Here is a 27,331-nt window from a genome sequence, read left to right on the forward strand (position 1 = left end):
AGGGTGCCTTTAAAAATCCATGAAGCCAATAACGCCAGAGATGCCTTAGCGAAAGCTGTCTATAGCAATCTATTTGACTATATCGTTACAAGAATAAATCAAAGCATACCGTTCCAGGCTTCTAGCTACTATATTGGTGTGTTAGATATCGCTGGATTTGGTAAGGACATTATTTTTTTTGCTCGCTCTAATATTCGTAATAAAAAATATTATTGCTTTGTTTTCTTGTAGAGTTTTTTACCGTAAACAGCTTTGAGCAATTTTGCATTAACTACTGCAATGAAAAGCTTCAGCAATTTTTCAACGAGCGGATTCTCAAATTTGAGCAAGAACTATACAAGCGCGAGGGTCTTAGTGTACCAGAGATATCTTTTACCGACAATCAAGATTGCATAGACGTAATCGAGTCAAAAGTGAAAGGAATCTTGACAATTTTGGATGAAGAGTCCAAACTACCGAAACCTTCCTATGTGCACTTTACTGAGGAAGTGCATAAAGTATGGGGAAAGAATTTTCGGTAAGCATCTTTATTTAATAATTGTTTAATGATATTTATTAATTTATTGTAACTGACGTCTTAAAATTCAAGTATAAGAGATGCAGTCGTTAGGTTGAATCGTGACATTCTCAAATTATGCTAAATTTGATGCTTCACAAAATGCCGTTTAAAGAATTTAAAAATTTCAAAGCCCTTTGGAAACAAAAACTGAAATTTCACAATATTTATTTATGTAACTAAGTGTTTAAATTGATCCATTTTTATGAATGGGAATTTTGTTTTACTTTGATGTTGTAGGACAATTTCCATAAATAAAAAAAGGAAAATTATACTATATATATTAAGAGTAACATAAAATATAAATTTTTCTACCGAAGAAAACATAAAAAAATTAAAAATGTAATGTAAGAGTTTTTCATTTAAGGTAAAGTGTTAAAAATATTTAAAAAAAAACATTAAAATAACAAACATAGGAATGCAATATTGTCTTATTCATGTACATCTTAATTTGGATTAGTTAGTATTTGGTTTTTAAATACAGAGTGTCTTATTTGCCATGTGTGATTGCTATTCCCGAAATTATAGAAGATACGAGGGCGGTTAAGTTAGAAAAAAGTTGCCAATTTTGATGCTTATTCTAAATCCTTTTAGAGCGTTGCAAAATGTTTTTTTAGTTGTGAGTTACAGGGTGATTTATAAAAAAGGCCAAATTTCATTTAAAATATTATTTTCAAAACTATTGGTTTTAAAAACTTTTTTATAATTTTTTGTGTTCTATTAAACTTCACCTTTAATTTTTTTTATGACTTTTGGTATCTTGGAAACGGCTATCAACTTCTTTTTCTTAATTATAGACCTGCATTTTTTATGACTTATTTTAAAAGCATTTTTATTCCTTTAAAGTGATCTATCTCATACATACATCTCCCAACGTTTCGACGTATTGATAACCATCATCAGGAATTTTTTCTTAATGCGGGCCTGATTTTTTTTTAATTGTAAATTAATTACTTATTAATACAGTAAAAAGTTTATCTTTTTGATTGTTATTTAAAAATATTTATAAACGTTAAAATAATATAAAAGTGGTAATATTAATAATAATTCCATTTAGACACAAAATGACTTGGTTTTGTAAATAACCTTTAAAGAGTGTCCTATTTGTTTAGCTGGGTAACATTATTGCTACTAAATGTTAAACATCAATAATAAAAGGAGGTATTTAAAAAAATAAATATTACAACAATGATCTGACTAACTTTATAATAAATTTATTTTTAATAAACAATAAAATAATGAACGAAAATAAATCCAGAACTTATTTAAAATAAATAAAGGCTATTAAATAATATTTACATAATTATAAAATAAATTGTTATTAATCTAAATGTTCGAAATGGCGACCATTATTTTGTAAGCATTTTCGCTCATTGGTTACAATTTTTCTTTGAATGTTGTTGAATGAATTGAAATTTTATTGTACGCTTCTCTTATTTTTAAACTTAGGTCCTCTAAACTTTTAAGGCATAGTTTGATAAACCTGGTTCTTAATAAAACAACAAACTGGCGCGAAATTTGATGACTTCTGTCAAAAATATTATTTTTGTTTAGTAATCATGACAACGCAGACTTCAAGTACTGTCACAGTCAACTAAATTGAAGTATCATAATCATCTAAACTGAAGAATTGAAAGTATCATAGTTTAAAACTAAATTTTTTAACATATTATATATTAGGGTTCATTGGGTTTGACACAAATAACCACTAGTTTAATAAGCTTAAGCTTTTAATTAATTAAATTTTAAATAATCGGAAAAAGAATAAACATTTAAAAGTATTTAAGTTTTTAGCAATTTAAAAAGTGAGATCCGCACTAAGGAAAAATTCCTGATGATGGGTATTAATACGTCGAAACGTTGGGAAACGTATGAATGAGATACATCATTTTAAAGGAATAAAAAATGCTTTCAAAATAAGTTATAAAAAATGCAGGTCCGTATTTAAAAAAAAAAAAGTTGATAGCAGTTGCCAAGATACCAAACGTTATAAAAAAAATTAAAGGTGAAGTTTTTTAGAACACACAAAATTATAAAACTTTGTAATTAAAAGTAAGTTCTAAAACCAATAGTTTTGGAAATAATAAAATAAAATTTGGCGTTTCTTATAAATCAGCCTGCAATTCACGAACTAATAAACATTTTGCAATGCTGTAAAAGGATTTAGAATAAGCATCAAAATTGCCAACTTTTTTTCTAATGTAAACGCCCTCGTATCTCCTATAATTTCGGAAATAGCAATAGTCACACATAGCAAATAGGGCACCCTGTATAGTATTTGTATAGTATACTCAGGGGTGCTACGGCGGTATCAGCCGTATGTAATATAAGCCGTAACTGTATGAGAAAAAGAAGAATTTATAGTTGCTTAAATTTTATCCAAATCCGCACTAGTAAAACACACAAAAGTTATCAACAATTATAGTATAAATCTGACTGCAAATATAACTTAAAAATGACCTTAAGTTGGTAATAATAGTTAGCATAATTAGTATAATAAGAACTTAATATTAATTTAATTAGACAATAGACAATAGAATTTTATTGCTTCTAAAGTAATACAATATACAAGTTGTCTACTATAAAAACCGCCAAACTTTAAGAGGTGATTAAACAAGTCATTTGCAACAAAAAAGTCGTATAACATTTTTTCGAAAAGTTGTTAGTTGTTCTGGTATTTAACATTTTTTCATTTTACCAAATTTCTTTGTTTTTTTTTCATATAAACAAGAATATCTCCGTTATTCTTACCACCACATAAAATTTAGATATACCATCTGAAAGAGAATTAAATTTGCTATAAGATGGGTATATTTAAGTTTTTGAGTAATTTTTTATACCGGGTGTTATCAGAAGTTGAATGTAATATTTGGGAAATGTGCAAAATTAGTGGTATCTTTTTCGTTGTCGTTTTTCTAAAATTTGTAAATAAGGACATGTTTTTTTTCAGCAAAAACTACTGCATTTAATATGCTTTCCAATGATATACTTACTTTTGTGATAGCTATTTGTTTTCACAGCAATATCATGGGCAAAAGAAAAAAAAACACAAAAATTGAAAATTTTCAAATTTAATATTCCCTGATTGACCATAATTAAAAAATCAAAATTCCATTAAACAAACCTAAAATTATAACAATTCTTTAAAATGTCTTCCCTCTTGTTCATCTTCTTCTGAAACTATCAACAACCCGTTCAAGTTTAATGCGTTTTTGTCGCATTTCATTGCAACACACACTAATTCGATTAATTAGTTCGTCTCGAGTATTAATGTTAATACTAAAAACATTAAATTTTAAGGTGCCCCAGATATAAAAGTCAAGGGGCGTAAGGTCAGGGCTTCTGGGCGGCCATCTGACCGGACCGTATCTTCCGATCCATTTCTCCCCAAAGCATTGATTCAAGGAATTTTGCACAATTCTGCCATTATAGGCTGGGCATCCGTCCATTTGAAACCAAAGTTCCTGTTTAGTGGCTAAGGGGATTTCTTCCAGAAAGTCAACGAAGTCATTATTTAATAAATTTGAAAACTCATTGGAATTGAGCCGATCAGAAAGTATTACAGGCCCGAAAAGGTGACCTCTCATTAATCCTATCCATACGTCGACCCTTATCTCATGCTGAAAATGTGAAACAACAGTCGCATGAGGGTTTTCTGTATGCCATATATGGTTATTTCTTAAATTCATTATTCCGGCTCTTGTAAATGTTGTTTCATCTGTCCAAAATATTTGATCTGTTCCCCATTCTTGCAGAGATTAGGCGAGTACTTTTAGATCTATCTTCTGTTCTCATAATCGCAGGTTCTTGCCTCCAGTTTCCCCACCGCGTCTGAACACTTCTGCAAATGTACTTCTATGGGGTTGCCGTCTATTAGGAAAACGAAGCGCATACTCCCTTGCTGCCTCCCGCGAGTTTCCATTTGCGACACCGTAAATAAATAAGATGTCCCGATATTCAATGTTTGTGAAACTAGGCATTATTTTTTTAAGCACGTTTAAATCAAATTACTTATTTAACTACTTTAAGTCGAAGTGAAAACTTAATGACAGTTCTTGTCAAATTGTAAATATCTATGCTTTTGTTTTAAAATCAAGTAATACATGGTTTGTGAATTTCCTTCTTTTGCGGATTCATTGCCATTTACAAAAGAAGGAAATTTGCCTTTTTTCTTAAAGAATTAATATCGCGATATGTTGTTTGTTTACGGCTTCTCTAATGGAAATTTGTGGAGTTGTTGTGTTAGAGAAGATAGATCTACAGGTACTTACCGCATTGGTGCTTAAAAGATCAAGAAAAATAAAATTTTCAATTTTTGTTGTTTTCTTTCTTTTGCCGATGATATTGCTGTGAACACAAAAGGCTATCACAAAGGAAGTATATCATTGGAAAGTATGTTAAATGCAGTAGTTTTTCCTGAAAAAAAACATGTCCCTATTTACCAAATTTTAGAAAAACGACAACGAAGAAGATACCACTAATTTTGCACATTTCCCAAATGTTACATTTAACTTCTGATAACACCCGGTATAAAAAATTAGTCAAAAACTTAAATATACCGATCTTATAGCAAATTTAATTCTCTTTCAGATGGTGTATCTAAATTTTATGTGGTGGTAAGAATAACGGAGATATTCTTGTTTATATGAAAAAAAAAACAAAGAAATTTGATAAAATTAAAAAATGTTTAATACCAGAACAATTAACAACTTTTAGAAAAAATGTTATACGACTTTTTTGTTGCAAATGACTTGTATAATCACCTCTTAAAGTTTGGCGGTTTTTATAGTAGACACACTGTATACTTATAGCAATAGAGTACAGGCTTTACAAGGCAAAATATCTTTAAACAAAAACAAAATAAAAAAATCTGCTGAATCATAAAGCTCCGTTTACAAAAATTACAGTTATAAAATAGGTAGTGAGGCAGAATTATTTAATATAAAAAACTAAAAACAGTAACGTAAAAAATTGGCTATAGTTATAACCTATATACACTACACACTAACCTAATTATACAACATTAGATAATTACATAAACCAAAACCATATTGTGTGTATCATAAGAAAAATAAAATACTAATTAATGATTATAGAACCTTTAGTTAGGAGAAAAATAATACAACTTACGCACTAGCCCCAATAATCAAAAAGAAAGAACAAAATTACTCATTAATTATGAAGCTTCTAAGTCGGAGAATATTTAAAAAGTAATATACAACAGGTTTAACTTTTTGAGGTATTATATTATTTAAAAAGCATATAAAGTTGTGCATACTAAATACAACCTCGTCAGAAGAAATTAGACCCTGACGAAGAGGGGCGCGGCAAAAAATATATCCTGAAAGGTCTGCTTTGCATTTGCGTTACAGATAGTGCACATATCGTCCAGATATATAGATTAAGAAAATCCATCAAAAGTAACCTTAAAAAAACGGTAACTCGCAGTCCGGACGTTTGAAAAACAGCTATACGAGAGAGGAAATGCTGAAACAGATGCAAATTCAAGGTCTTTTTGAACACAAACCTGTTTAAATTTTTGAAAAGAATAAATTCTTTACTTGCTGAATCCAATTATACGAAGGGTCAAGGTTTTCAAGTTCCAGCTGCCTTTTATAGCAGATTTGTGGGTATCTGGATGGTTTCATAGATAGAATTAATTTAATTATTTTTAACAATTCCCGTTAAAACCGCAGCGTCTGAAAGAAGCTTTTCTAAATGAAAACTCATAAAAAATAACCTATTAAATATTATTAGATTTATCATTAATGGAATGGAAAAAGAGTAACTTGCCAAACTACAACCCTCAGCTATCGATGAGTTAAGAAAAGTGCCCGTATAAGTAGGGTAATTTTCGTTTTTAAGAAATCGAATTAAGGGATGCATGGAATAGTTTTTCGATTACGTCTTGACTCTACATATGGAAATCAACCCAAGAATTCGACAGATAGAAAGCGACTATACATGGAATCTACGTCCAGTACATGTTTTTTTAGCAAACCAACAAAATACTATTATCCTGAACACATGCCCTGATCATGGTCATATGCAAATGTAGCATTAGATTTTCTAATATCCTTTTGTATTGAAATTGATTCATTTTACCATGAGCTTTAATGATCGGTCTTTCGTTAGTTCACACTAAGAAAGAGGCTTTTTAGCTAACTTCATTTGGATTTTTCTATTTTTTTTTTGAAGTGCGTTTTTATTAGTACCTCTTTTATAAAGGACTCCATTAACAAACCAAATTGCTCTGAAATATCATTCCTAATTTGTCTGGAATTTCTTCTAGAATCAATTTTCGTTAATGTTAGAATATTCACATTTTTAAATTTAAAATAGATTAAAAAATAATGGCATTTTATAGTCGCCTCCACCAATTTTCAATTCTGGGGTTTTGTTTGTCAAATAAATATCGCTAAAAGGCTCGTATATAGATATTTGTACTGTAGAACCAAGGCTCCGTACTTTAAAACCTTTTAAAAGCTATCAAAAGCATGATAATTGGAAGATCGGCAATTCAAGTTCTTGCATCATTAAACCGAAGACAATTGAGAAGTGCTTCAAAACTGTTTTTGCTTATTAATCAATAATTTTCTGTTCGTGCCAGTATGTGTAGTGTATGCAGTTTTCTTTGAAAATGGCGGATTATTACAATGAGGGCTTTCAATTTAATTACATATAATAGATCATGAACAGATGTCTCTTTCTGGCTCTTTAATTTGTTTGTATCTTCTGTAAATAAAAGGCTTCGCAAGTTTGGATGGATTGGTGATTACCTACCAGTTTTATCACCAACGAAATCAATTCTTAGCTATTGTATCTTCTTTATCTTGCTAGTGGAACCTCATCATCGTCGACTATCTTATACTTCTGATTCTATTTGCTTTTAGTTTCAGGTATATGATCCACTGAATTTCTGGTATACTCAAATCATTCGAATCCGAAGCTTTATAACTCTTGATATTTATGAACGGTGAAGCCAAGGGCACAAAGCATACTGGCGGTAAAAAAAAAAAACAATTTTTTTAGTTATTTTTCAACAACAAAATTAGCCTGAAGTGTATTATTTTCCTAGATACATTTGCCATAAGTCAAATTTTCACAAAATACTCAAAATACATGTAAACATATTAAACATATTTTTGTAACTTGACTTCCTGTAACTTCAACGTTAAGTATTAATAATTAAGGTTGATTATTAATAGTTTTTCTGTTAAGCTGTGTATTATCAATTGATTGTCACCGCGTAAAGGATGAAAAATTGCCTAAATTGATAAATCATTTCATTGAATATATAATTTAAAACGGCCAAGAAAAAAGTACTACTTAAAATTCCAAAATGGCATTTTACTTTTACTTTTACGAAATTATCATAATTTTACCTAACCTGTAACTGTTCCTGCGGTCCTTATTAAGTCTTGAAATTAAGCCACTCTGTATTTGTATTTACCCTACAAAAAATATATTCGGCAAGTTTGTTATAAAATAAATAGTTGTGAACAACGATTCACTAGATTATATTCGATTTATATGTTTATATTTTTGTTATTCTACTAGGTTAGGTCTTCCCAGATCTTCAAAATTAAAGGCGCATAGAAGCATTCGAGATGATGAAGGCTTCTTAATACGACATTTTGCCGGAGCAGTTTGTTATCAAACCGTAAGTTAGTTTTATTGCTAAATATTTTTTGAATTGAAACTAGGGCAATGTATTTAACAATAACCTATATGTTTTATTTTCTACCTATTTTTTCTTTACTACATAATCTGTTGTTTTAGAGAGCATTTCGAACAAAATATGGAAATATTTTATAGACATTTAATATTGTAATAAAATATCATTTTATGTATGAAACTTTTAAATAAAATAGGCAATGATAAACCTCGGCAAATCAAGAGGAAACAAGACATTAACATGTTTTTGGTATACATATTATTGGTATTTGGTATGCATACCATGCACAACACAATGAATAAAATATAATGAAGGGTTTCAAATTGAATGAAAATTTTTGAAAGTTTTTATTCAAAAAAAAAAAGTTTAGAAGTATGGATATATTTCTAAAGCATAAACGAAGAAAGCTAAAGTTGAATCAGCAATTTTATAAATATATTTATTTATTTATTTTTTTGGAGGGATCAGTAAACCCTGACACCTTACCACATTTATTGATTTTTTAACTAATTTACTAGAAACTGCAAATTTTTTGCCTAATCACTATTACTAATTCAACTTGTTGTAATGCCTACGTCCGAAATATACACCTGTGTACGTTAGTTATCCCTTGTGATTGTTTTTTTTACAGAAACAAATAAATTTAATAACCTTAAATACTAGAATACCTAATCTATCTATAACACTTAACAATCTATAAAAAAAAGGACTATATTATAATACCTACTTAAATTCCTAGAAAAATGAGGAGAAAATATTATATTTGTTGTGCACATACTTTGTACATTCTTTGCTAATTTTGTTTTTGTTTTTTTATTCCATTTAAGTCCCTTGGCGCAAGATAAACTAAAAATTTTAGGTAATTACTTCTGAAATATTTTGCTGTGATTAAGTTACCTCTAGATCTTCTTCTTATATTATGATTGTGATGTATTTGGTTTTTATCAATATCATGGTTGTGAATGTGTGAACAAATTGATGTTATATATAAAGTTCTTATCTTGCTGCTTTGTTTAGTAAATAGATATTCTGTGGGGTAAAGTTTTGGCTTGTTGTATATAGTTTTTAAAATAAACCCACGATTTGGTTTTAATGACTATTTGGCATTTCCTATCCATTGAATTTATTACTTTTAAACAATATTTGGCCTATTGTGAAAGTATTAAATAATGTTACAGAGATATTGTGAAATATCTTTCTATAAAGCAAAAAAAAACTATAATAGATGCTAGATAAAAACTATTATAGATGTGGTACAAATGTTTTATAAGTATGGGGAAATAGAACTAGCATATTTAGGTAATGGGGCGAGCAACGCCTTCGGCTCTATGCACCCCAACCCCTGAATTAAACGGGACCACTTCTTTTGGGCAATTTTGGTTTTAATTTAATACAGGGTCGAAAAAAGTACAATTTAAATTAAAGGCGGTATATAAAATAAACGAAACTAAAGATGTTAGATACTTAAAATACATTCCTTTTTAGGTCCAAAGACTATTTTTTGCTCCAAGTACTTTGAGTATAGTGGGTCAGGTTTTAGTTGTCTTAAATAAATATTACCTATTTCAGTTTGTTGAATTGTATTACATAGATATTATAAACGGTTAATTGAACAAAATTTCAAACGGAGTTTAAAGTTTTATTTTTTGTATGAATCCATTTCAAACATGGTGTATTCTGAAAGAATTGAAATATTTTTTATTTATGGGTCTGAGAATCGCTGGGTCTTTAGCACTGGTGTGTCAAGCGGTACAAGTAAAAATATTACGAGATTTTGCTATGAATCCGACAATATTTTTACGCCAAGGCAACAGATTTCTCGGTTAACCGTAGAATTTCTCACGAATCTGTTCATGACATACTTAAATGATTGTCATACGTACAAAATGCAAATACTTTAGGAACTATGAGAAGACGACCCGGATCGAAGAATCCAAAATTTGGGGGGGAATTGACGGAAAAGTTGAGAGGAAAAGTTACTCCTGAGTTGCTTAAAAATATCTGTTTTACCCGCAAATGAATTTTTTTAAATAGTTTTGTTAATAAATATAACTGTAGCCACTGGTGTGACGAAAATGAGAATGAGAAAATGAGAAAACATTTTTCAAGAAAGGAGACACGGTACCCAGCAAAATAAATGTATGGGCGGGGAATATTAGATGATACTACTATTGGGCCATTATTTATTAATGGAAACTTTAATGGCGAAACATACTCGGAAATCTTCGACACTATTAACCCTATTATAGTTAAAAAATCAGTTAGATACTAATAGAAATAGGAACCTAAATAAAGATCTTAAATTTTCAACAAAATGGAGCGCTACCTCACTATGTTCTTTCTGTGAGACTATTTAAACGATCCATTTCTAGATCAGTGGAGTAGAATAAGAGGTTGCATAAAATGGCCGCCAAGATCAACAAATCTAACATCCCTCGATTTTTTCTCTGGGTCCACTTAAAAACTGTTGTTTTGTTTAAAATACAACCAGATTTCCTTCCTTGATGGTCTTTGGCGACGAATTATAACAAAATGTGCAGCTTTTCCAAGAACAGTATTGCAAAATGAGTTTGGAAATTGTTTGTATTTTGTTTAGCTCAAAACTAAATGCATTTTGAGCATCCTATTTAATAAATGAGCATTTTACAAAAATTAAGTTTCTTTTAACTTTTTTTTCATCTTATATTAAATTTTAAAAAATGTTGTGCAGTAAGATTAATACGGGACCATCGACAGTCTATCGGGCCGGAGACTGGTTGGCGTGACGTCACGTTAGTGGCCGTGTATTGCAGCTTTGCCCCGTTTAATTAACATACACAGAGCGGCGTCGAAAATATATTTAAATTTAAATATCTCGGAAACAATTACTCGTAGTAAGTTGAAGTAAAAATTATTGGACATGAAATATTTTTAGCCATAAATTTAAAAAGTTTCTTTTTATTTTTAAGCCTTAGAGTAAGTAAAAAATAATTTTTAAAATTTTTAACTGCTAATTATTTCAAGAAAATGAACATCTGACTATTGCCTAAAATTTTGTTAAAACAAGATAATTATTAGACACGTGAAATAATAATCTTGTTTTAACATGTGAAAATATAATACACAAACCTATTAAAAGTGTTTGTACAAAAACAAAAATATATAGGTAACAAAAAATTATTTATAAATATATTTAATTAATATCTAAACAAAAATAATTACCTACAAAAACTAAATCAAATAAAAGTTTAAATTGTGAAAAGGTGGGTAAATTAGTCATAAAACAAAAAACATAAACAAATTAAAAAATAACAAATTAAGAATCATTGGCCTCTTCAGTACATTTTCGAATTCTCTTTTTTTTCCAACTTCGGATTTTCCAGAAAACTTTTCCAACTTTTTTTTTTTAAATAAATCCTCGATAATATTATTTTTGGCCTTGCTATAATTATTTAAAAGGATGTTTGAAAAGGTGTTAATACATTTTTCATTAAGTGTTGATAAGTTGTTACCACAGCCACATTTGTATTTATCCATTTCAAAGTTTGCTACCTCCGGTTTTTTTAACGCAAGTTTTAAAAATGATTTTGTGGGAAAATTCAGTGAAATTTAAAAATGTTTTTTTCGTATCTTTCAGAAATAATAGTAAGTGTACGTGGTTATAATTATATTATTAAAATAGTCTTTAGCATACTTGAATCTACCCCTATCAACCATCCATATAATTAAAAATGGATTTAATTTGATTAAAAAAAAACTCATTTCGATTTCGAACTCGATTGATTTTTTTAATTTCATGAAATCATAGCATTTTAAGCATTTCTGTTTTATTTATTGTATAATAAAACCAATTAAATATACTAAAACCATTAAATCATTGTCAGATATGCTTAGTTCGTTATACAACAAAGAATCATCAAATGTATTAATAATAGTATTAGTAGTGGTACTGTTAATCACTGATGATTTGAGTGTTAAAGTATCGGTTGTATTTAAAAACTCCTTCAAAACGAATTTTCCGTTTGTACTTAAGAATTTTAAAAATTCAGAGATTGTAGGGGCACAGTTAATGCTCTCAAATTATATTTATTTTTTAAAAAACGATTACACGTGTTTTGACCTAAGGCATCATCAGATCTAAAAAAAAATAGAAAGCAACTCTAGTATAAAAACAACAATGCATAGACACAAATTACAATGTTGAGATATGACTGGTAAAGCTATTTACATTTGTCAGTCTGGAAGAAAAATAATAACGAGAGTGCGGGAACACTTAAGAGAATATAATAAACACAAAGATACCGAAATCACCGAGACTAAATCGGGTTTTGCAAGTCATTTATTGTTCTCAAAACACTTTCCTTCCATCCCGGAAAATGTAAAAATTCTTCATGAGTGCCCCAAGGGAAAGAATCTTGACTTATTAGAGAAGATGGAGATCACAAGGGCAAAAAGAAGTCCTGTACTGTCTTGTGTGAATGATGTTTTTACCTTTGAACCGCATTTTATTTTTAACAATATTTATCACGACCTGGATAGCACGTAAGTTTAGCGCTTGCCTACGAACCCGATGGTCGCTGGTTCATTTCTCGACCAAGTCATATTTCACTTTTTTTTTTTATTTTATTTTTTGCTTTATTTCCGTTCTCCCGTTTAACTTAACCTCATTCTGCTTGTTTTGTTTACTTTTATTTTATTTAGTTTCGAAACCGGATTTAATTTGAACGTCAGCATTATTTTTTATGTATTTATTTTTTGTTTTAACTTAAATGTTTGTGGTGTTAAACGAATAGCTTTACCGGTAAGTCATATCTCAACATTGTAATTTGTGTCTATGCATTGTTGTTTTTATACTAGGGTTGCTTTCTATTTTCTTTTAGATTTGATGATGTCTTAGGGCGAAACACGTGTAATCGTTTTTTAAAAAATAAACATAATTTGAGACTATTGACTTTGTGTCCCTCCAATCTCTGAATTTTTATTATTAAGAGGTCTGTTTGAGAAAAATGGACTACTTTTTTGAATTTAAAAATTTTAATTTAATTTCAGACTCTAATATTTGGGTTAAAGAGACATAGTATTGAGCTTCGCTAATTTGTGTATATTGTCCAAAACGAGCTTCTAAATCGTCAGTCTGTATTTTCCCAAACAAAATATATTCAAAGTTTAACTCATTAATACAATATTTTGAAAGAGCAATTAAGGTTTTTGAGGTATGTGTTAACGAGAACTGTGTTTCCTCAGAGAGTTTACCATGTCGCTTATTCCTATCCTTTTTATTTATAACACCTTGTACTTTTAAAAAAAAATTAAGGAATATTATTTGCCGATCAGTGTCACTATAAACGGGGTTTTGATAAGGATCTCGTAAATTATGACCCTTGAACTTAGACTTTACGTTTACAGTTTTCCACCATCTAGAAATTATGTTTAAAAAGTAGATGGTACAATTAGGTTTATCCAATTATTTCTTATAGATTTGAAAATATGAACCATATTAAAAAGCAAAAAAAAATTGTAGTTACTGTTATAAGAGTTGTCAATCATTACATCCATTTTTCCACTGCATAATAAATCAAACATTTTTCATGACATTAACAAATTTTTCATATATTTTAATTTTTCAGTAAGATATTTTGTGTAACTCTCGTCAATTCCTCCATTATTAGTGCCCAGTTTTATTTTTTAACTATTTAAATATTTATGATAGGGTAAAGTTAAAAAATTGCTGCTGCGTATTTTTTAATGCGCTCCAGGAAATGAAAAATACATTAAACATGTCCACATCAAGGTATCAGGAGTATAGTGCTTTTGTGTTGAGAATATTAAAAAAAGCTGATCCTTTAGGAATGATATTTTGTTAGTAACAGTCTCTGAGTTATCAACACTAGAAATAATTAATGGAGATTTTTCTAAGAGCAAGCACGCTTGGTTCACAAGTGTTTCCGCAGTATCAGAATAGTCAATATTGCTTTTTAAGCTAACATCTAATAAAGCGTTACATTTGCTCCATTTACAACTTTAAACTAATTTTTTTTACATTTTTAAACATTTCGAAGTTAATGACTAAGTCTCCTGCCATTTCTTTTTCTGCTTTGGCAGTTTCGCTTTTTATAATTTTTTTCTTCCGTTTTACTGCATCTTTTCTTTGAATTAAAAAATATTGTTGGAAAAGAATCATTTGATAACTTTATTCGCGTTCTAGGAACTGTTAAAGTAGTACCGTCTGGCTTATCTAAATTAAATGTTGGTATTTTGGTTTTTTAGTTGTTGTTGTCAGTGTCAAAAAGTGAATGTATTTTGGTGCAACTATTTAAAGTATTTTTATATTTGCAAGTGGTGTTTATTCTTTTTGAGAGGCGAAAGCAGTGTCATCATGCGTTTTATTAGTAACTACACTTTATTACTTACTATTATTGTATGAAATATGAGAAAATTAACGGAAAGTGAAAGAATCGAAATCTTTTGCCTGATTAGTTTCGGAGATATGTCGCTAGTCGGAAATATGTCGCTATCTATTAGCCAAAGCAGGGTAAGCAAAGTTGGAGCAAAGTTTCGTGCTATGTGAACAGACAGAATTGTCGATACTGGGCGACCAAAAACCCTCATTGGTTCACAGAATGTCATACACAACACCTTCAAAAAGTCAATGTGTGGTGCGGTATAGTGGAAGGAAGAGTTTTAGGACCTTACTTTTTTGATGACCAGTGAGAGTTCACTGGTGAGAAGTATTTGGACTTTCTTCAAAATGATCTTATCCCCGCTTTGATAACTTTGTATCAGGATTTGGAAGAACCCGACATGCACCAACGTGATCTTTTTTTTCAGCAAGATGGAGCCCCGCCACACTATGCTTAATCCGTTTGCAATAACAAACAAACAAAAAACAATGTCATGGTCTCATAAGCAAATGTTATTGGCTACACGTGTTTCGCCCTGTATAAGCAGGGCTTCATCAGGCCTAAAAACAATTAAAAGAGGTGTTTAATATACAACCATTTGCAAAATAAAATAAAATTACCTTAGGACCTACACATACACTGTAAAACTACCAACAATAATAAACAAAATAGTGAGGTTAGAAAGACAATATATAAGCAAATAAAAACAAAAATAAAAAGCTTCTGGTATTGTTGGGTTTTGAACCGTAGACTTTCCACTTGCTAAGCGAGGCCTTAACTAATGGACCAGACAGACATGTACACTTAAAATAGTAAGAATAAGAAGAGAAAAAGATCATAAATAGTGGATTTGGAAGGTTTCTGACTGTATGTAGGAGATACGTGGATGATATTTTTGTGGTGTGGAATAGTAGTGACGTCGAAATGGCAGAGTTTCTTGGATTTATTAAATCTCTTCACCCCAATGTTTCCTTTACCACAGAATAAGAGGTAGATGGTAAACTGCGGTTTCTAGACGTACTCGTTACCAGGCAAAACAGCAAATTACAGTTTGAAATCTACCGCAAACCAACCACCACGGATAACGCTATTCAGTTTTCATCAAATTCTTCACAGTCTTATAAACTTGTCTCGTTTAATTCCCTACTCTACTGACTCTTTAACATCCCTGTGTCTAAGGAGGCTTTCAGGTCGGAACTTGAAACTTAACATCATTAAACACATTGCTTTTAATAATGGTTTCCCTCTCGTGCGCATTAATCAACTTTATTTTAAATTTGTTAACAAATATAAATTGACTTATAGCCTAATACATGATAAAAAAACTCAACAAGTATATCGGTCCATGTCATTCTTCGGTAGCATCTCACACCATTTAGCAAAGTTTTTTAAGCCTTTTAATTTAACTATAGCCTTTAAAACAGTTTTGGATAGATCTGACTTCTTCTCTAAATCGGGGGTGTACGCTTTGAAGTGTAACGACTGTAACGCAGTGTATATTGGACAATCAGGCCGAAAAATACCCACTAGAATTAAAGAACATACGGCCTTTGTGAATAAATACAGAAACACGGATGTTACAGAAACTAAATCAGCGTTCGCTAACCATCTGCTAGCTACATCCCACAGTTTCACTCCACCTGATGGAGCTGACATATTCCATGAACGCTCTAAAGGGAAGAAGTTGGACCTGTTAGAAAAACTCAAAATTACTAGAGCCAAGAAAAGTCCTGTTCTTGTGTGTGTAAATGACGTCTTTACATTTGAACCAAATTTAATTTTTAATAACATTTCCTAGATAATTTTTCTTCCTGTAATTTTAAATTGTATACACATGCTATCTGTTTAAGTTATAAGTAACCATTTTAAATGTACATGTCTGTCTGGTCCATTAGTTAAGACCTCGCTTAGCAAGCGAGAAGTCTACGGTTCAAAATCCAACAAGACCACAAGCTTTTTATTTTTTGTTTTTGTTTTTATTTGCTTATATATTGTGTTTCTAACCTCACTATTTTGTTTATTATTGTTGTTAATTTTACAGTATATGTGTAGGTCCTAAGATAATTTTATTTTATTTTGCAAATCGTTAAACACCCCTTTTAATTGTTTTTAGGCCTGATGATGCTGTGCTTATACAGGGCGAAACACGTGTAGCCAATAAAATTTGCTTATGAGACCGTGACATTGTTTTTTGTTTGTTTGCTTGTTTATATTTTGTGTGGTCTCTTTGAAAAAATGGATGAGGATTTTATATACGCAATTATCTAGATGAAGTTTTTCCAAATCGTTGAATAGGTAGACGAGAATTCATTGAGTGGCCACCCAGATCGCCAGATTCAACTCCCCTCGATTACTTTTTATGCCCCACTTAAAAAGTAAAGTGTATGTCACTAAACCAGCGAGTTTAGAAGATTTAAAAGAACAAATACGCCAAGAAATTAGAAATATTACTCCAAATGTCATTGGCAACGTTCAAAAAGAATTTTTAAATCGCCTTGGTTATTGTCAGGCTGTTAACGGTGCTCAATTCGAACATTTAATTTAGATAGTTATTTCTTTAATTTTACATTTTATCATTATTTTTCGTTCAAAATTGCTTATGTAACCACTATTCATTTGTACCATATCCTTTGTAAAAAATGCCTTCTTTCTGATTCTGCATTAAAAAATGGTGGTTTCCATTTAAAGAAAAAACATATTGGTAAAGTCATATATTTTTTTGAGTCACCCTGTATATTTAATTTCCACATAGATTTTCCCTACATCCAATATTAAAATCGACGGGTTCGGGCATGTTTTTCAGAAACGGTCCATTTCATGTTTATTGAATTTATCCGCTACTTTACAAATACACTGTATAGTTTATATTTATTTCCTATTGATTTTATTAGACTCTTACTATTCAAGGTTTTTTGTTAACTTTATTGCGCACATATGTTTTTGTATAAAATATTCAGTTGCAATATCGCGTTCATTATAAACAGAACACCAATTTTCCTTCATTAACAATGATGTTTCAAATGTTTCCATACTTTTTTTTCTCAACTGTATAGATAATTAACATATTGTATATAATTACAACATTTATAACAATATTTATTTTTCAGAAACAATTTATAGATAAAAATAACGATGCACTCCACGCATCGCTAGAGGGTATCGTACAAGAAAGTAGAAACAAACTAGTTCAAACCTTATTCGCCAATTCCGTAGCACAGAAGGGCAAACTTACATTTATTAGTGTTGGAAACAAGTTTAAATCGCAGCTTTCGGAACTTATGGAGAAATTACGGAGCAACGTAAGTACTATAACAATAATATTGTTTGATTTTATATTATAATATGATCTTTCATCCTATAAAATAAAAATAAAAAACTTTCGTGAAAAAGCAGTTTCATAATAACAAAAAAAGTAAATTTCTACTCCTTCTAAATATTTAAAATTATTTGTTATTTATTTCAGACTTTTAGAGTAAAAAAAAGATTAAATTTCACTGCAGGCTTTTTAAGTTTTTCCTGACATTTGCAGTTAATTCAAATTTCCTTCCAGACTCTCAATTGCCTGATGACATTTTGATCAATATTTCAGGTATTTGAAGATAGTTTTAATTGTGTTCTAGGCATTTGAAGTTATTTTCATTTCCTCTGAATTATCAATAATTTGTTAATTTTGTTAAATTGTTAAAATCGTTTCGTATATATTTGAAACCTTCCAGGCAGGCAATTCAAGGTTTACTTCTTGCAGGTATTTAAAGTTTTTTGATTAATTAAAAGGAAGAAGCAACACAGTCTTTGTCATAACTTAGTAGTCAGGTATACACTGTATGTACTTCCTTTTCTAATGCATTAATAATTATCTCTTATCTGTAATATTAATTTGCAAGTACGTTATCTTAGATTTAGGGCATCAAACTAACTTTTCAATAACTACTCCGTTTCACGTAATGAAAAAATACAAAAGTTTTAAATAATTGATAAACCATTGTCATATGCCAACTATGAACTTTTAAAAATTTGCTTCAAAAGGAAATCCATTATAAAAGTTCTTTACTTAACATATTAATAAAGAGAGAAATGAAGATATTTATAATCTTTAATAATCTTAGTCAACCACATCCAAGTGGCCGATAAAATTTGAATGCGCAGTGGCAAAATCCTTTGACGGAGACTGTAGCTCATTTAAAGAGCTCCGGTTGTAGAGGCCTGTTGGTTTACATCGCAGTGTTATAACCGAGTGTAAAGCGCATAATTGAATTGAATTTGAATTGAATTGACGAAACAGTGGGCTGCCAAGGCAGTTGTGCATATAGGTCTCCTGATGGACCCGTCATGCCCCACCGGGGGTTACCAGAGTCCAACGGCCTTAGAGAAACCTATAAGGCTCTCTGGTCTGAAGGACTTAAAGTCGCTCGGTACACTGAAAGTGTTACCCAAGTATTTGAACCTGGCGCGCGTGAGTGCTGGGCACTCCCCGACTACATGGTCAACGGTTTCATCCTCCTCACAGCACCATCCGCATTCCGGGTTGTCCGCAATGCCGATAGTATGGAGATGGCTTCTTAAGTGCCAGTGACCGGTTAAAAGACCTGTCACTAGCCGAATTTCGCGTCTTTTTAGGCGTAGTGGATTTTTGGTGAGAAAGGCAGAGGGCCCACCTATGTGCGCTTTGGCCTGTCTCATACCAGGGGACTCAGTCCATCTTCGGTGAGTCCACTTGTCCAGCAGACCCTTCATTGATGCGACCGCAATGCATTTGGCGATACCAACTATGGGTTCCGGCCCCATCGGCACATTCGCGGATCCCAGTCTGGCAAGAGAGTCCGCTTGTTCATTACCTGCATGACCTGCATGGCCAGGTATCCAGACGAGCCGGACCCTGCATCCAACCTGTACCAGCTTTTTCAGGACTTTTATGCACTCTAGTACAAGCTTGGAGCTTACCTTTGCGGCCGTGATAGCCTTAATGGCAGCTCTGCTGTCCGAGCATATTGATACGACTGTATTGCGGTGTCCGCAGCTTAGGATTTTCTGTCCGCATTTTAATACAGCGAATACTTCGGCCTGGAAGACAGTGGCGTGCTCCCCCTAAAGCGCATAATATTTTCTGACGAAGCAACGTTTATTCTAAACGGTCATGTGAACAGACAGAATGAGCTTGGAAACGACAATTCGATTATTTTTTAGTGAAAAAGAGCAGGTTCCAACTTAAATTTAGCAATTTTATTTCAGTTCTCTAGCATTTATAGTTACTTCACAATTAATTTTCAAAGTTCGAATAAATACGCCATGTTTAATTTTTTCCTTGTACAGGCGCCCAAGTGGACGCTAGCATGTCGACCGCGCACGCTGCTTTGTTATAATATTATTATGCATGTTTTTGCTGTTGTTTGTGTTTTTCAAAATGTCTGCTCCACATACCTGCTATAAATATTGTATTGTATTTTAATAAGTTCATATGTACATATTATATTCTATGTCGAAAAACGCCTTAGACAAGGAAAATGGTTGGACCGGTATTAGCCTATATTTACAATGTTAACGAAGTGAGCCGAATATTTCTCACATTATGGTGACACGTTTTTGAGTTGTTTTTGAGTGTATTTTAAGAGATTCTTGGTTTTTTTTAAGTAAAATTTTTGGTTAAATCTATACTTTTTGGATATTACATCAAAGTGGGATGTTCAGTGTTTTGATTTAAATTTCGTAGGAAAAATACTTAATTGCCAGAAGACATTTTTGCAGATTTGGTGGCAAGCAGCTCGTTTCAGGTGCGTGATTACAGCTCCACTCATTTTCCTTGTCTAAGAAAAATGCTTAGTTTTTGAAAAACAGGGTGTCAAAGTAAAAGTTTATTTTTAATTATTTTTGAATAGAATTTATAGTTTTAAAATATTTACGTTTATATAATGGGTAAGTTTGTTAAGTTTTCATTAATTTTCATTTAGTTTATTTAGTTCATATTAATTCATGTTCTTGTATCACTCGGTATTTTCCTTTAAATAAATTTAATGCCTTTGGTTGACTCACCTTGTTAAGAAAGTATTTCATTTGTTTAAATAATTTATTTTTTTTCTTGAACTTCAACTCCTCGTTTTGAGGCCTTAAACAGTGCGCGATACATTCGAGCTCTAATCGTCAAACAGTTTAGAGTCGCGACTGAACATCGAAAAATCGCTAGCGTGAAAGTGTAGATAATTCGCAAATCTCGGCCACCGATAATAAAAGGTAAGGTCTCACAACAGCGTTTTCCAAGTTTTTAGTTAATTTCATTAAGTGTTTACAGTCCACTAAATTACTTTTTTTTTCCTTTTTTTTCATCGTGAGTTAACTAACTTTTTAATTTTATTTTTTATTTGAACTAGCGCAATTAATCAACATTATTTTTGGTCACTTCGAACCGCATTTTTTGCTATTCACACTTTGGCCTTTTGAAAATTAACTTATAATTTTATAGAATAAACCGCCCAGTTAATTCAATCATATAGGCTTAAAAAGTACAATTAATTAGTTGATCAATTTTCTTCTCTTTTTCAATTTCAAAAATACATTGCATTATTCATTTCATCTTTAGTTGGTTTGCAGATAGTTTAAATATCGATCGCAAACATTTCATCGCATTTTCTTAACAAGAATTTATGAATTATCGTTTAAATCAACACATGTCGTTTTTCAAGTTGAATTCTTTTGCAGGATTATATCTAAAGGTAAACAGTGCACATCTTTTTTTTCCAATAGGTTTCATTTTTATATTGGTTTTAACAGGGTGTCACAAGTTCATTCATTGGAGTTTTTTAATTATTGCTTGTACTGTATACGCAACATCATTCTCGTTTTTTTATAGTCGGTCTTGAGACTCCGTTTCTTGCCTTGAAATTTTCTTCTAAATTCATTTAATTTCTTCTGTTTTCTTCGTTTTTCTTTCGGATATAGTAGGATGTCCGATAAACTGAAAAGAGCCAAAGTTCTTAGACAAACTGAATTTAATCGTCTATCGGATATTCTTAATATATCGAGAAGTGCTAAAGAAGACACTTCCCAACACATAATCTTTAAATTGAGTTATGATATTTTGGAATCAATTAGAACTGAGTTTTTCAAGCAGCATAACGTTGTCATTAGTTGCATTCTAGATGTTGAGGATCAATTCACCGAACAAGACGCGGTACGAAGCTCATTTGAAAAAGATTTTTGGTATATTAAATCGATTTATTTTGAGCTGTTTGGAGAATCATTGACTACAAATACTTCGTCTTCATCATCTAGTAATCAGTCCCATGTAACACTGCCAAAATTAGAGATTCCATCCTTTTCTGGAAATATTACACAGTTTGCCACGTTTAAAGATATGTTTGATGCTTTGATTCATAATAACAGTACTTTGCGTAACATAGAAAAATTTAATTATCTTTTGAGTTTCTTACGTGGTCAGCCTCTGACCTTGATTCAGAAGTTACCGATGACAGATGTCAATTACACAACCGCTTATGAAATGCTAGTTAAGCGATATGAAAACCCTCGTTTAGTTGCGGCCACACAATGGGCAGCTATCGAAAATACCCCCAAACTCACAACTGAGAATCCTGCCGAGTTAAGACAACTTTTGGATACATTTTCTGATAATCTTGCTGCATTAGGAAATCTTAACTTTCCTGTAGCTTCATGGGATTTCATTTTGGTTCAGATGTTGCTTAAACGCTTACATGTTTCTATTGCTACTGAATTCGAATTGCAATATGATTCACATACTACTCCATCATTTCAACAGCTTACAACCTATCTACATAAGCGTTGTGCCGCTCTCGACAATGTTTGCTCAGCCCTTCATGAAAAAGATAAAAAATCACTTAAGCTTCTCAAATTCCAAGGTTGCTCTTCTAGGCACTGAGCAATCTAAATCTAGCAGTTGTGCTATTTGTAAAACAGCACATTCTGTTTATCGTTGTCCTATCTTTTTAACAAAAACTCCTAATGATAGATACCAACTTGTAAAATCGCTGAAAATGTGTTTAAATTGCCTAAGTAGTAGTCATTCTGTCAAAGAATGTAAATTGCCGCATGTTTGTCATAAATGTAGACAAAAACATCATACTTTACTTCATTTTGAGAGAAATTATTTTTCTGGTAGTAGTAGCAGTACTACACCACCCGCACTCTCATCAACCAGCTCCATCCACAATGACCAACCATCTAGCTCTCAGGCGGACTCCAGGTCTACCAATTCTTCGCATCTGGTAGCGAGTAGCCTTAACAATTATAATTCTAGTAATGTGCTGCTTTCTACGGCTCTTATAGATATGTTAGATTGGTCAGGAATATTTCAGAAAATTAGAATATTGCTTGATTCTGGCTCGCAACTTCACTTTATCTCACAAAATTGTGTTAAACGTCTTGGACTTACTTCCTATAAGACGCCTTGCTCCGTTCAAGGTATTGAAGAAGCTCATGTACAAAACTGTGCAAGAAGTGTATTTACCAAGATTCGACCTTGTAATAAATTCACTCCCAATTTTGATTTGGAAGCTGCAGTTCTTCCAAAAATTTGCGGGCTATTACCTAGTCATCCTATTTCTACCACAAACTGGCCTCATTTACGCAGCGCGTCCTTGGCTGACCCTTTCTATGATACTCCTAGCTCTATTGATCTATTAATAGGTGCTCCATTGTTTCCCTATATTTTACTGGAGGGTAGACTTACCGGTGACTATAATGAGCCAGTGGGAATTAACACTGTTTTTGGTTTTATATTGATGGGTAAAACGGTTTCCAACTCTTCACCTATCGCTTCACAATCGCTTCTCTGTTATCAGGCATCAGTTAATGATACTTTGCAGAAGTTTTGAGAAGTTGAAGAAGTACCACATGTCAAAGTTTTATCTCCCGAGGACGAGAAATGCGAAAATATTTTCCGTAAAACTACGTATCGCAATCGGGATGGCCGATTTGTGGTTTCCTTGCCCTTCCGAGGTGATGAGCCTATTTTTTATGGAAGTAGAGAATTAGCTCTTCGCAATTTCTTATCGTTAGAACGCAGGTTACAGCAAAATCCGAAGCTTTATGCAGATTATGCTGCTTTTATAAAGGAATATTTAGATCAGAACCATATGGAATTAGTATCTTCAGATGTAATCCCAAAAAAGTCATTCTATATTCCACATCACTGTGTTTTAAAGGATTCAAGTCCCACTACTAAGCTTCGTGTCGTATTCAATGCCTCTGCCAAATCATCAGATGGTATGTCACTTAAGGATCATCTTCTGTCTGGCCCGAAATTGCAAGCTGACATTTTTGCGTTGCTTCTTGGTTTTAGAATTCATCGCTTTGTTTTCCTAGCGGATATTCGTCAAATGTTTCGGCAAATTATCGTTAACCCTGCCCACACTGATTATCAGAGAATTGTTTGGCGCCTTTCTAAAGATCAATCTATCATGCGCGCCTTATTTGGCTATCAAGTCATTGTTTGTTCTGGCTGAAGAGGAAAAGGATAATTTTCCTGAGGCCTCGCAAATTATTTTAAATTCATGCTATGTTGATGATCTAACTGGAAGTTAATCAACAATTGAAGATTCTAGAAAACTTCAAAAAGACTTAGTACTGATGCTGCAGAAAGGAGGGTTCGAACTTCGAAAGTGGTGTAGCAATGATTCTCGCTTGCTAGCTGATTTACCCCCTTCTTATTTGTATAATGAGGACATTTCTCTGAATTTTGATTCAGAAAGTCCGCTAAAAGTTTTAGGTCTTTATTGGAACCATTCCTCTGACGTGTTTCAATTTTTCGTTAACTCTGTAGATAGGGGTTGTACTAAACGCCTATTGTTATCTAATTTGGCAAAAATTTTTGACCCACTGGGCTTTCTTTCACCTTTAACGTTTCTCGTCAAGTTTTTAATTCAGCGTTTGTGGAATTTAAAGTTGGATTGGGATGCAACGCCTCCAAATGATATTCTTAATCTTTGGAAACAATATGTTAGAGATATTTCAACCCTTTCCAGCCTCAAAATTCCTCGCCTACTATTTCCTTATTCTCCTGTTGAAACTTTGGAACTACATGGTTTCTGTGATAGCTCCGAAAAGGGTTACTGTGCCGTTATTTACTTTTGTAGTTTACTACCTAACGGTCAGGCAACCACTCGTTTTAGTTGTGCAAAATCAAAAGTTGCACCACTAAAGACACTTTCTATACCACGTCTAGAACTTTGTGCGGCCGTGCTATTGTCTCGTTTGCTATCACATGTTTACGATATTTATAAAACATCTTTTGTTATCAATAAAATATACGCCTGGAGTGATTCTACAATAGCACTTTCTTGGATTAAAGCTTCTCCGCATCGGTGGAGTACTTTTGTTAGCAACCGCGTTTCTTTTATCCAAGAAAGATTACCTTTATCTTGTTGGCATCATGTTTCATCTGAGAATAATCCAGCCGACCTCGGTTCTAGAGGTTTGCTCCCTATGGAGTTATGTAATAGTTCGCTTTGCTGAGCGGGTCCTAGTTTTTTAATTAGCTCAACTCGCAACTGGATCCCCTTCATAAACACTCCTTCAACTTCACATGATTTACCTGAAGAAAAGAAAACATGTCTCTCAATTTTTTCTTCTAAGGGTTTTCTGGATAATCTTATTTCAAGGTTCTCGTCGCTCGACAAACTGAAACGCATTATGGCCTATATTCTTCGCTATAAGCATAATATTTCATTGCCCCGCAAAAAATATGAGGGTAACCTTACTTTGGTAGAACTCCACAATGCATTAATGCTTTTGGTTAGACATGTTCAGTCGCAAACCTTTTCCTCGGATATAATGTTAATTCAAGGAAATAAAATACCTTCAAAAGCGTTTAGAAAATTGAATGTTTTCCTAGATAGTGCTGGGATACTACGTGTCGGTAGTAGATTAAAACATTCTTTAAGTTTTAACAATAACTATCCCGCTCTCCTACCCAGTAATCACGAGTTTACAAGGCTTGTAGTTACTTTTTTTCATTTAAAGTATTTTCACGCTGGTGTGCAGAGTGTTCAGTTTCTTATTACACAGCAATTTTGGATATTGTCATCTAAAGTCGTTATTCGTCGTATTCTTGGTAAATGTGTTAGATGCTTTGGATGTAGGCCTCAGTCAATTCAACCTCCTATGGGTGATTTGCCTGCATCCCGCGTATCACAGGTAAAACCTTTTCTTCATACCGGCGTTGATTATGCTGGTCCATTCAATGTCATGATGTCTCGTTACCGCGGCTGTCGTACCAGTAAGGCCTATTTATGTTTGTTTGTTTGCTTTGCGACTAAAGCTTTGCATTTAGAATTGGTATCCAGTCTATCTACGGAAGCTTTCTTAGCTGCTTTGAGACGATTTGTAGCTCGCCGAGATCGCTGCCAACATTTGTACAGCGATTGTGGTAGCAACTTTATTGGTGCATCCAAGCAGTTAAATAATTTTATGTTAAAATCCGCCGCATCTGAAGGTATAACATGGCATTTTAACCCCCCCTCTGCGCCCCACTTTGGAGGATTGTGGGAGGCCGGAGTGAAATCTGTAAAAACTCATTTATACAGAGTCATTGGTATGCAGTGTTTGACCTATGAGGAGCTAAATACTGTATTGGTTCAGATTGAAGCCTTTCTTAACTCGCGACCTCTTACACCCTTTAGTAATGATCCCAATGATATGACTGCTCTAACCCCGGGTCATTTCCTGACCCTGGAACCTCTGAGTGTTCCTCCTGAATTGGATGTCACCTCACTTCCCGTTCGTCAATTAGATCGTTGGCAAATGCTTCAAAAAATGCACCAAGATTTTTGGCGTCGTTGGTCTGGTGAGTACTTGCATACGTTGCACCAACGTGCTAAGTGGCATAAATCCAGTGGTAATCTTTCACCAGGAACTTTAGTTTTAATTCGCAATGGTCAATGGGCCGCATAACTGAGGTACATCCAGGTTTAGATGGAATAGTGAGAGTTGTTACTGTTCATACTAGTAATGGGACTTTAAAGCGACCTGTGGTGAAGCTCTGTCCTTTGCCACTTTCGGAGGACTGAAAAATGCAATGCATTTTGGTGGGCGGTATGTTAAGTTTTCATTAATTTTCATTTAGTTTATTTAGTTCATATTAATTCATGTTCTTTTATCACTCGGTATTTTTCTTTAGTTAAATTTAATGCCTTTGGTTGACTCACCTTGTTAAGGAAGTATTTCATTTGTTTAAATAATTTATTTTTTTTCTTGAATTTCAACTCCTCGTTTTGAGGCCTTAAACAGTGCGCGATACATTCGAGCTCTAATCGTCAAACAGTTTAGAGTCGCGACTCAACATCGAAAAATCGCTAGCGTGAAAGTGTAGATAATTCGCAAATCTCGGCCACCGATAATAAAAGGTAAGATCTCACAACAGCGTTTTCCAAGTTTTTAGTTAATTTCATTAAGTGTTTACAGTCCACTAAATTACTTTTTTTTTCCTTTTTTTTCATCGTGAGTTAACTAACTTTTTAATTTTATTTTTTTATTTGAACTCAGCGCAATTAATCAACAAAGTTGTCTGACTGACCACGAATAAATCCCTGCTCCATTGTAATTAGTCAACAAGCAAAATACGTCAATAATAAAAGTTAAAAGTCAAAATGTCAACAAGCAAAACCGCCCTGTCAAAATAACGCCTGGGCACTAGGCTGTGGCTGGCTGGCTAGCGAGCGCTCTATAATACACCGTCGCGTCGCGTCGGCGTCT

General features: G+C 32.5%; 1 protein-coding gene across 2 annotated transcripts in view; it reads left to right on the forward strand.

Annotated features, from left to right (window-relative positions):
- Positions 1 to 27,331, forward strand: part of LOC126741597 (myosin heavy chain 95F) — a 205,661-nt gene that overhangs the window by 110,991 nt on the left and 67,339 nt on the right. For both annotated transcript variants that reach the window (XM_050448084.1, XM_050448085.1), the window contains exons 9-12: positions 3 to 160; positions 232 to 517; positions 8,117 to 8,219; positions 17,722 to 17,913. In XM_050448084.1, the coding sequence (XP_050304041.1) occupies positions 3 to 160; positions 232 to 517; positions 8,117 to 8,219; positions 17,722 to 17,913 (739 nt within the window). The remainder of the gene's footprint in view (positions 1 to 2; positions 161 to 231; positions 518 to 8,116; positions 8,220 to 17,721; positions 17,914 to 27,331) is intronic.

Source organism: Anthonomus grandis, chromosome 10 (genome assembly GCF_022605725.1).
Source record: "Anthonomus grandis grandis chromosome 10, icAntGran1.3, whole genome shotgun sequence".
NCBI classification, from domain to species: Eukaryota; Metazoa; Arthropoda; class Insecta; order Coleoptera; family Curculionidae; genus Anthonomus; species Anthonomus grandis.